The 12,526-nt window shown below is 38.9% G+C and overlaps 1 protein-coding gene and 1 non-coding gene across 4 annotated transcripts in view; both read right to left on the bottom strand.

The window, feature by feature from the left end:
* Window positions 1–12,526, bottom strand: part of aff3 (AF4/FMR2 family, member 3) — a 45,055-nt gene that overhangs the window by 12,345 nt on the left and 20,184 nt on the right. For all 3 annotated transcript variants that reach the window (XM_061879318.1, XM_061879317.1, XM_061879319.1), the window contains one exon: window positions 10,334–10,481. In XM_061879318.1, coding sequence (XP_061735302.1) covers window positions 10,334–10,481 — 148 coding nt within the window. The remainder of the gene's footprint in view (window positions 1–10,333; window positions 10,482–12,526) is intronic.
* Window positions 6,257–6,328, bottom strand: trnaq-cug (transfer RNA glutamine (anticodon CUG)). The gene has a single exon. It is a non-coding gene; the product is annotated as a tRNA-Gln (tRNA).

Below are 12,526 nucleotides of genomic sequence, written 5' to 3' on the forward strand. Positions count from 1 at the left end.
AATAAGAGGTGATCCAAAAGCGGCCTTTGGGCCATTTGTGGCCCGCAGTTAATTTTTTAACAGCCCATGACACATTCTATAAAAATACTATTACAATAAAATAACATAAAAATCAAAAAGAATACAAGTGAAATGTAACAAGAAAATGTTGCAATGTTGAGTCTAATACCACAAAAACAATTCTTTCAAACTAATTGCACAGAAAAAGAATAATGAATCAAAGTCAATGTTGTTATGAAAAACTGAACTATCTAAGGCTCTATTTACTTTATATAATATTCTAATTTGAAATATTTTTGGGGAAAATATTGCATATTTGCCTTGCTAAAGCTTTGAATGACCAAAAGGGCATTAAACAAACAAATTAAAAATAATAATAAAAAAAACTTTCAATCTGAAATTGACCTCAAGATCTAACCATTGAAGGTTAAAAAAAAAAAAAAAAAAATATATATATATATATATATATATATATATATATATATATATTTAAACTCTTTTATCGATGGGGCCCTTTTGGATCCATATAAATTTTAGTAGATTCACATTTTTAAAAACTGTCAATCCTCAAAATATAATAATGAATAAAATGAATGTTGTTTTGAAAATTTGACCCATTTAAGGCTCCAATTACTTCAAATAAAATATTCCACTTTGAAAAATTTTTGGGGAGAAAATATTGCATAGTTTGTGTTTTTGCCATAAAAAACGAGTTTTTCTTGAACAAAAGGAGCATAAATAATAAAAATATATAACTGTAAAACTGAAGTTGATCTAAAGATTGAAGCACTAAAAATCTTTTAGGGGAGCCCTAAAGGCTGACATATTGTAATGGTTTTAAAAAATTAAAAATATCAAAATGGCCCGCCGCACGTGTTGATTTTTCAGTGTGCGGCCCTCATTTGCAAAAGTTTGGACACCCCTGGCTTTAACGGTGCTTAAACCACTACTTAAAAAAAGGAGGAAAATATGTTAATTAGAATACTTCAATTACAAAATATAAATAACTAAGTAATACACTCCAAAAATGTGTACCGGTAATAAAATCTACAACAAGTTGTCATAATTAATGCAACAACATAGAACATAGGCAATGTGCAAAAAGTTACTTTTGTAATATGGCTACTAATAATTCCAAGGGTACGTGCAACCACGCTCGCCGTCACTGTCATTAGTGCATTAGGAAGTGATGTGTTGTTGTTGCTACAGTGGCTCGCGCTGTGGTGTTATGCGGGCCAAGCACTTGTTGCAGGGTTAGGGTTAGCACTGAAATGAAGCAATGATAGCTTCTTCTTTTTTGTCTGGTTAGTACCGCTTACCGATACCATTATGGAAACGGGTTTCAGTGCTCATCCCTATTTATGAACAAGTATTGCGCAATACAGCAGCAACAGCAGCAATGTTGTACTAGCAGTAAGACGCAAACTGCTCAGCCGGCGTTAATACAACTGATGCGTTCATTATAAACACCAGTAAGGCAAGTGTAATGAGTTTCACAAAGACAGCTGAGTAACTACATTTTAAAGTGCATGTAAAGGTAGATAAAGCTATTGGATGCTACTTGAATTGCAGCCACTGTCATCCTGTAAATATTTGTTGTTATTAGAGACCAAAAGTGGGTATTTGCTTTTATAGACCGCGCAGCCGGTGGTAGACTGAGTTGAGGAGTTAAATCAAGCATTTACGGTATGTGTTTAAATATGTACCCTAAAAAAACCTTCACAGTCACAGCACATTCAATAGCAGCTGGAATGTACAGTATGTTAATGTTTGTTCCCACGTACATTATACACATACAATGAAACATGTAAGGTCCAACAAAAGTGTTTCCACAGGAAATAATATAACTATAAATAGTCTGTACCATGGTCACACTTCTGCCCTTGCGAATTCTTTATGAACTCTACAGGCAATTTTTGAATTACAAACCCCGTTTCCATATGAGTTGGGAAATTGTGTTAGATTTAAATATAAACGGAATACAATGATTTCCAAATCCTTTACAACCCATATTCAATTGAATGCATTACAAAGACAAAATATTTGATGTTCAAACTCACAAACTTCATTTTTTTTTTTTTGCAAATAATAATTAACTCAGAATTTCATGGCTGCAACACGTGCCAAAGTAGTTGGGAAAGGGCATGTTCACCACTGTGTTACATCACCTTTTCTTTTAACACCACACAATAAACGTTTGGGAACTGACAAAACTAAGTGTTGAAGCTTTGATAGTGGAATTCTTTCCCATTCTTATTTTATGTAGAGCTTCAGTCGTTCAAGAGTCCGGGGTCTCCGCTGTTGTATTTTATGCTTCATAATGCGCCACACATTTTCGATGGGAGACAGGTCTAGACTGCAGGCGGGCCAGGAAAGTACCCACACTCTTTTTTTACGAAGCCACGCTGTTGTAACACGTGCTGAATGTGGCTTGGCATCGTCTTGCTGAAATAAGTAGGGGCGTCCATGAAAAAGACGGCGCTTAAATGGCAGCATATGTTGTTCCAAAACCTGTATGTACCTTTCAACATTAATGGTGCCTTCACAGATGTGTAAGTTACCCATGCCTTGGGCACTAATGCACCCCCATACCATCACAGATGCTGGCTTTTGAACTTTGCGTCGATCACAGTCTGGATGGTTCGCTTTCCCCTTTGGTCCGGATGACACGATGTCGAATATTTCCAAAAACAATTTGATATGGGGACTCGTCAGACCAAAGAACACTTTTCCATTTTACATCAGTCCATCTTAGATGATCTCGGGCCCAGAGAAGCCGGCGGCTTTTCTGGATGTTGTTAATAAATGGCTTTCGCTTTGCGTAGTAGAGCTTTAACTTGCACTTTCAGATTTAGCGACAAACTGTATTTAGTGACAATGGTTTTCTGAAGTGTTCCTGAGCCCCTGTGGTGATATCCTTTAGAGATTGATGTCGGTTTTTGATACAGTGCCGTCTGAGGGATCGAAGGTCACAGTCAGTCAATGTTGGTTTCTGGCCATGCCGCTTACGTGGAGTGATTTCTCCAGATTCTCTGAAACTTTTGATGATATTATGGACCGTAGATGTTGAAATCCATAAATTTCTTGCAATTGCACTTTGAGAAACATTGTTCTTAAACTGTTTGACTATTTGCTCACACAGTTGTGGACAAAGGGGTGTACCTCGTCCCATCCTTTCTTGTGAAAGACTGAGCATTTTTTGGGAAGCTGTTTTTATACCCAATCATGGCACCCACCTGTTCCCGATTAGCCTGCCCACCTGTGGGATGTTCCAAATAAGTGTTTGATGAGCATTCCTCAACTTTATCAGTATTTATTGCCACCTTTCCCAACTTCTAAAGTTAATGATTATTTGCAAAAAAAAGTTTATCAATTTGAACTTCAAATATGTTGTCTTTGTAGCATATTCAACTGAATATGGGTTGAAAATGATTTGCAAATCATTGTATTCCGTTTATACTCACATCTGACACAATTTCCCATTTCATATGGAAACGGGGTTTGTACATTTGAACATTCTTTGGAGTCATTCAAGGCTTAAATATAGAACTTGTATGCCTCCCTCACTTTGCAACATTTTGCTTGTCACTCAAAATTAATAAGAAGTAACCACACACATTAGTAAAATGTAAAAACACACATAGTGTCTTTACAAATACATTTGTCTCTTCCAGGGTCCAACTGTTGCCATTGTGAACGTTTCATTATGTTTTAAAGTAACATTTTAACATTGTTTATGGTCTTACATGTGTAAACCTAAGTTAGTAAAGTAAAATGTAGAGGTGCCTTACACATCTCAATCCCCTTTTCAGCATTCTTACTTATCACACAAGTGAAATAAGAAGTTAACCGTTTTCAATACCTAAACGCATTGTGTGGTGTCTCAAAGCGTCATATTGTGATTTTTTTCTACATTTAAAACACTTCCTTGTGGTCTACATACCATGTAATGGTGGTTCTTTAGTCAAAATGTTGCATAGACTATGTTTTACAGACCATCTTCAAGCCGCTTTCTGACCGTCTTTTCAGGATGCACTGTTTTGCAGGCGGTCTTATTTACATGGCTCCACTTCGACTGCGTCATCTTCCCATAAAGATTTGAGTCCTTCCATATCGAGTCTACTGACAAACATAATTTCAAACTATACGCTATTTTTTATTACAACTGGCAACAGTGTGGGATGCATGTGCATGTACGAGCCAGTCTGCCCCTCAACAAGAGAGTAGAGAAAAAGAAGGCGCTTATTGACTACGGCGTCCGACTAAAATGCTGTACTCGTGCAAAGCTCTTTGGGTAAATTTCTGCCATATATAGAAATATTTGCTAACATCAAAGTTGGATAAAACGTCACAAATTGGGCACAATTTAAACAGCTCGTTTAGAAATAGTCTAAATGGAAGGCAAGATGGTTTTATAAATATCTCCACAATACCTTTTAACCCGCAAATCCACTGAATGCAAAATGGCCACGGAACAGCACACCCACGGCGGCGGACTCATTCCATTTGTGTTTAAGTCAATGTGCCACTTTCCAGCGCTAAATACACGCAGAGCTACTATATTTGTCGGACACCACAATAAATATGTTCAATTTAACTAAATTCTGCTAGTGTTGGACAGAAAGTCATGTACAAACCAAAAATAATACACGGATCGTATTTTACAGTTTGAAATGTCTCATGGGCTGAGACAGACATGAAGTCAACTTGTCAAAGGTTATCAGACGTAATTTCAATTTGTTGACAAATGGATGAGGACATGCTGATTTTGGAGGGCCAAAATTAAAAAATAATAAACAGGCGTATTCCAGGCAGCTATATGGACATATGGAGGCCTGTGTCAAACACCACTTGATACAGGGGACAGGGAAAAAAAGGGAGTGGTGGTTGTGAGAACTTGGGACACGCTCGCCAGGGATGATGTTAATGTTGTATTGTTGCTTACTACAAAAAATAAAGTCATTTATCAAGGCAGAACTGTCATCGACGTTGCGGTTCAGCACCTGTTATTTATGGCGGGACCGAATTGATTTGCTTCTGCTCCTTTGGAAGGACAGTAAAAGCTGTTTGTGGTTGCTTTATTACAACTTCTCTTATCAGGTGAATACGCACAAATTCGCAGGATCTCGTAAAAGTCTGCACAATTTTGCTACACGATGGAGCCGGAACAAAATTGCGGTGGGGGTACGGACTGTAGATAGTGGTGCTGTTTTGTGGCGGATTTGTTCAGCAGCCATTCTACATCCAGTGGAAATCCGGGGTCAATAGGTGTGTCCGAATACCATTTTTTTTACATCAGATACAATACCCTCGAGTCATTAGTATTGGCCAACACTGATATTGACCCGATACGATAACAGTATAGTCATATACAGTATGCAGGTACATTTATTATTCTGTAGTGTGGAGTGTTGGGAAAGGGAAATTACTCAACAATGGTGGGTATAAAATCACTAACCTATTTATTATTAACAATTTAAAATGGACTGAGGCTGTTTTTAAACTGAAGTGGAGTGGTAACTGTGTTTTGGCAGCACCGCTAATGACCACAATAAATAAATGAAGCTAATATCATGATGCAGTAAGCTGAATGATGCGGACACGTTTATTACTGGATACTTTCTAATACCCTTCTGCCTTGGAGAGTTTGAATTTGTAAGTAATAGGCACTTATAATTATTTTGTACTTGTTGATGATGACAGATGTTGTGTTTTAGACTGCAAAATTGTTTAATTAAGGACACTTATTACATTGTAGCTTATGTGCTATTGTGTGCTTACCGGGTGTGTAGCTGCTAGCTCCTAGTAGTTTATAACCCTTCCATGTTTACCTTTTGTAATGGACTTCACAGAAATTCAAGAAAAGTCCACCCTTGTATCGGAGTGCTTATATCATAAATTTTACGTCCAAGCCCATATAACCAAATACTATTTAAACCTATATATGGAATATCCATATTGGATTGGGAAACAAGTAAATCTTGGTGGTCCTAGAAGGGTAAATATAAATTAATAGGTGCCCCACACAGCTCTCACTTCTTAACACGCTTACTTTTTACATCTGTGTAATAATGTCGTTTTGCTGTGACAAAAAAAGCTAAACACATGCGCACACTCAATCCTTTTGACCCAAGTTCCAATTGTACGACTTGTACGTGTTTCCAAAGAATGACAATATGTTACGTCAGTGTCCTACTTACAGCTCTTTAGACGACTAGACTGATAACGTTTCAAAAGGCACATTTAAACAAGACTCAGGTCCCACCGAGATTTGAACTCGGATCGCTGGATTCAGAGTCCAGAGTGCTAACCATTACACCATGGAACCTTGACAACCATGTGGTCTCCCTGCTGTTGTTCGCATTCCTCATGTACTGGCCCACAGTTACACACCCGCTACCCAATGACAGACTTAGTGACCTTATGTAGAAGGAACATGAGTGACAAAGAAATAAAGAAAAATACTCACGGCTGCCTTCTTGCCTTCCCTCTCCTTTGCCTCTGTGCTAAATTAAACCTCCACTCTTCAAGTCAAACAGCAAGCCCCCTCCCTCCCCGCCACATCTCTCGACCTCTTTCCAGAGAAGACACTACATCTCTTGTACCGTCTTGACTACCCTCCCTCCATATTTTTTTCTCCCCTTACTGCCCGCCCCTCCCTCCTTTCCTCCTTCCTTCTAGTATACCTGTAGCTCTGGATTTGCTGCCTGAACAACTCCAACCCCCATCTTTCAAAGACACAGGAACAGTAAATGAAAAACACATGGTCTACCACCGTCACTACGACGCCCCCCTCCACATCCACCAACTCACATAAACTACACTCCCCCCTTTCGCAATAGAGGCCCAATGTTGGGCTTGCTTAGACATCTACAGGGCCTTCCATTCATGACAGAGAAGCAGGTCCCCCTTTTATCCCCTGCACATTCCAAACATCTCAGACCAGCCCATGATGCTCTATGGGAGTCCATCACACATCCATACAGCAACAATACAGCGGACATAATAATCAATTGCTGACTAACTGTTAAGGCAAAATGGAGTCATCGAGTAAGTTGCAGGCCCTTTAATTGTGTTTATTTTTCAAGTGTTTTCGTGTTGAAACCGAGCTGCCCAGTGGTTAGCATGTTGGCTCACAGATCCAGGGTTTGAATCTTTGAAGTTTCCCACATCCCCAAGAACATGAGACTCTAATTTAAAGAAGTCCTCGAGTTTTCTTGGCCCGCAACATGTTGAAAAAAAAAACCTGTAATGTAATGTGAAAAAAGCTAAAAATTTGATACAAAATCGGAAGAGTCTAAGTATGCGTGGGATATTTTGATATTGGAAAAATATGCTACAGACATTATGTAACACAATTTTGTGTTAAGTGACAAATTGTATTGTTATTAGTATCAAAAGCTGAGCTTTTTCTCATCACATTATGTCTCTTTGCTCTTTTTTTCTTACATTTCTACAGTTTTTTACAGTAAAACCGGAGCTTCTGTCCACAAATGGCCCCATGGCCGCACTTTGGACACCCTGTAAAAACTAATAATAGTTCATTTTGTCACTCATTACATAAAGCTGACACTACGTTTTGTCTTTTTTTTTTTTTACCTTTCAGTGTGCGCCACTTGGTGGAAAAGATTTGGACACCCCTGTTCTAAATTGTCCATAAATGTGAGTGTGAATGGTTGTTTGTATAATTGTAACACAGCTGAAGCTGCCACCTTCACCTTCGGGGATCAGCATCCACACATTAGGAGTCAAGAGCGCTAGGAAACGAGTGAACTGAGGTTTACCCACGTATCACCGCGCAGCCACTCAAGCTGGCATTCATTACATTAATCTCCTGAGAACCAGCGTACACTGGTCTATTTCAGTGGTTCTCAAACTGTGGTACGTGTATCACTAACAGTAATGGGTCAATCTAGTGCTATGCCAAAGAATCACTAAAATATTCAAACACAGTGTTACTGTTCGAACTCTGTGTATGTTACAGTGGTCACAAATATTATAAAAAATAATATACATAATATAAATAAAAATATTATATTGTAAAATAATGCCTTGTTTTAATGAATATTTAGGCCTACTACGCTACTGTACTTTAGTGTTGATCATTATGGAAGTACTTGGAGAGCCATGTGTTTTCTGAGATGGTACTTGGTGAAAAAAGTTTGGGAACCACTGATGTATTTTAGAATGCCCTGAAGATAATTTGTAAAACATAATTTATGCCTTATAATCCGGTGCGCCCTAAGGTTCGAAAAATATCGTAGATTGGAAACAAATATATAACAATACACTTTGTCACCTATAACGCAAAGCTAACACAACACAAAGTGTTTTCTTCAAATATATATACCGTAAATGAGCTGCTACATTTGTCCTACACTTTGCAACATGCGGCATTTAAAACGGTTCGACTAATTAATGGATTTTTCTTTGCTGACGACCATAAAAAAATAGTTTAAAATAAAAATAAAAAATACACTAAGGTGTTTTATTGTTTTTGCTATTGTGCCATATTGTGGATGAGTTTTCTTCCTGCAGGTGCTGCAATGTACAAGTTCCATTTAGTGCTTTCAACCGGAAGCCGAATGTTGTTCAGGCTTCTCGCCATCCATTGTGTTTTTACTCGTATGGATTCTTCATTCATCACTCCAAGCAACGTTTGTAAGTTTAACATCCATCCATCCATTTTCTACCGCTTGTCCATTTTTGAGGTCGCGGAGGGTGCTGTAGCCTATCTCAGCTTCATTCGGTATAACTAAAACAATTCATGGCTAACCTCTCCCATGTGTGATGTCTGTAGGAGTATGTGCTATCGTGCTTCATAAGCATTAGCTAATATGCTAACATGTTTACAAGTGTCTGTGTTAGTATTATTGACTTACAACGGCATTCTTTTTGCATTGTTTCAGTTTTAAAAATTCCTCAGTAAATTAATCAAGATGTCACCTTATTGAGTCTGTTTAGCTGATTGCAGAGATAGCTTCCGCAGCTAGTGGGGCCCATGATGATGACTACTGTTTTGTTTGATAAGCCGTTTTACTGGCGTGTAACAGACACCATTTGGAAACAATTAAGGTATGTAAACAAACATTTATAAAATCATTCTGTGTAAATAAAGTTTATACCTGCAGCTTATAGTCCGGTGCGGCTAATATATGGAAAACATTTTAATTTAAATTTTTCTTATTTTAGTGGGTGCGGCTTATATATCGGTGCACTCTGTGGTCCGGAAAATACAGTGACGTCTGTCTTTAGTATTTTTTTTCCAAATGAAACAATCCAGATAGTGCCTGCTTGTTTTGACTTTTTAGTATGCCACCCTTGGTTGTAAAAGTTTGGCACACCCTGCTGCGCAATTAGAATGTCAAAACAATGAAAGCAAACCAAGTTGCTGACACGTCTGCAAGGTAAGTGCTCCTTATGCAAGGATAGGCAGGTAGGTATAGAAAATAAGGGAATTAATGAATGAAGACATGTTTCAATTATCAATATTGTTTTTTTATAAGTTGTGAGTGGCAGGATTTTACCAATAGCATTATTTTTCTTAAAATAGATTTATGATGATTTTATTCTACATTTTAGGCACTTCCTTTTGGTCTAGATGATATGTATTGGATGTACTTTGTTTTAAATTTTGCCTAAATTTTGCTTCACAGTCACTTATAGAACGTTTTTTTGGAGTCTGTCTGCAAGCTGTCTGAAAAAAAAACATGCCCCACCCTCTCCAAAAGTATCATAATTTATCTTTTAACCAAATGTATTATTATTAATAATTATTAATGTCATCACAGCAGATTTTTTTTCCAGACACGCATGAAAATATACTTTATAAACATTATATCGATGTACCTGGTCACAACATTAGGTACACCCGCTCACTCTCAAATCGATACAGGCTCCAGAGTAGAACAGTGTTATGAAGGCAATGTTTTGACCCCAAAGAGATTAAAGCAGTTGACCTTATTTCGTACTACAATAACTTGGAAGTAAACTAATGGCATGAAACGGCTTGTGTTTGAATTGTGAGTGCATTTGAGTTCAGACAGTCCTATTTAGTTTGTGCTGTTGTTGTGTCTGATGTCAATACAACTTCCCCCTCCTGGGGGCTTTTGCTCTTTAAGAGTCAGCCTGTTGACATGACACCCAGCCACTAATTCCCCGAGCTGTACCTCCTCCTTCTCCACTCCGACCCGCATGCATTCCTCATTCCTCTGTCCCTCCCACACCTGCCGTCTAGTGCCTCCAGGCTCTCCACCCGTGCAGCAGAACAACCACACGAGGAGACAGGCAGTTCAGACATGGACTTAGGTTCAAAAGCAAACGATGACGTTACCTCCTTGTTGCTCTCGGAGGGTGAAGCGGCAGCTGGGCTTGAGCTGCGGGAATGGAGGCTGTCGCTGCCTGACTTCACGGTGGAGTCGGATCGCGAGGAGCCAGAGCTGGAATGTCTCACCCTCCTGCCATGTCGGTCAACACATAGACTGAAACACCACAAAGGAGGTCATGAAAGTGCTGGTTGCTGGCACACAGAGCTGCTACATGGAAAACTCATATCAGTAATAACATAAAGTACGTGTAAAAGCTTTGCAATCACTTGTCTAGCCTGATAACAAATAAACAGAAATGCAACTCCTTGTTAACAGTGCAGCCTTGGAGGAGGTCTGAGCTTTACGCAGTGATATTTTGCTTATAGACAGTATTGAAATAAGAAGGTATTTTCCCCTGAGAAGAAAGTTTTATATTTATATTTTATATGTATTTTTAGATGTATACATGCAAGCCAAACAAGGAGGCACTAAACAACTTCCCTTCCCCCCCAAATGAATCAGAGGTTTCTCACTCACATTTGTGGTGTCCCAATACAACATTTTTACTTCCGATATAATCATACTTGCCAACCCTCCCGGATTTTCCGGGAGACTCCTGAAAATTTGTCCGTCCCGGGACAAATTTTCTCCCGAAATTCAGGCGGAGCTGGAGGCCACGCCCCCTCCAGCTCCATGCGGACCTGAGTGAGGACAGCCTGTTTTCACATCCGCTTTCCCACAATATAAACAGCGCGTCTGCCCGATGACGTTAAAACTGTAGAATGATCGAGGGCGAGTTCTTGGTTTCTTACGTGGGTTTATTGTTAGGCAGTTTAATTAACGTCCTCCCAACGCGGTAACAACACACAACAACAGCAGTCACGTTTTCGTCTACCGTAAAGCAGTTTGTCTGCCGTAAACAGCAATGTTGTGACACTCTTTAACAGGACAATACTGCCATCTACTGTACATGCACCACAACACCTCCAGGCAACTTCAACCCTTTACTAATACACTCCTCCCTTCACATCCCATCTTCCCGGATTGTAAATAACCTAATGTAAATAATCAAATGTATTTCTAATGTACATACCGTATTTGCTTGAATTGCCTCAGGGCATATAGTATGCGCCTGCCTTGAATTACTGCCGGATCCAACTCCCTTCGCGAAATAATTAGCGCATGCTTAGTATTACCGCCTGGTCAAACTTGTGACGTCACGAGTGACACTTCCCCTGTCATCATTTTAAAAATGGAGGAGGCTGATTTGAATACCGGTAATTTGAACTCGCATAAAGGGAAGAAGATTAAGAGCTTTTCAGTAGGATTTAAGGTCCAAGCTTACATCACACTCAAATTTGTACTGCATGCCTTTGGTAAGTGCCGGAGTGAGAAGATGTTTTAAAATAATTAGCGCATGCTGACTTTTACCACATGCTTTTGGTAAGTGCAGGAGTGAGAAGAAGTTTTAAATTAATTAGCGCCCCGGCAGCAATTCAAGGAAATATGGTACCTGTTCTTATGCTATCTGAATTCATGTTCTCTGGTCGCTGTACATATTCTACTAAGTAAGACCTACTCTATTTCAATGTCCATTTCTCTTTTGATGCAATTGTTGATGACTGAAGTACTGATATCAACCAATGCTCCTCATCCCACCCCCCGCATTGTAAATAATGTAAATAATTCAATGTATATACTATGATGATTAACTTGTGTGATGACTGTATTATGCTGATAGTATATACTGTATTTGTACCATGAATTAATTAACGTCGACCCCGACTTAAACAAGTTGAAAAACTTATTCGGGTGTTACCATTTTGTGGTCAATTGTATGGTATATGTACTGTACTGTGCAATCTACTAATAAAAGTTTCAATCAATCAATCAATCATTTTAGAGAGTGCAGTGCACAACTGCGCACACAACAGCTGTAAATATACTCCTCCCCTCTTAACCACGCCCCCCACTCCCCACCTCCCGAAATCGGAGGTCTCAAGGTTGGCAAGTATGGATATAATAGCCTAGAATATTGAAATAAAATGAAATCCAAAAATGATTTCATTTTCGAGCATGATCCGGCACCTGCCCACAGTGCCAAAACCAGCAGTAACTGGTGTACTGACCATGGCATTACTGTCCTCGATTGGCCTGCCAACTCCTCTGAACTGAACCCTATAGAGAATTTGTGGGGTATTGTGAAGAAGAAGCTGAAA

The sequence above is a fragment of the Nerophis ophidion genome, linkage group LG19, assembly GCF_033978795.1.
Source record: "Nerophis ophidion isolate RoL-2023_Sa linkage group LG19, RoL_Noph_v1.0, whole genome shotgun sequence".
NCBI lineage: Eukaryota > Metazoa > Chordata > Actinopteri > Syngnathiformes > Syngnathidae > Nerophis > Nerophis ophidion.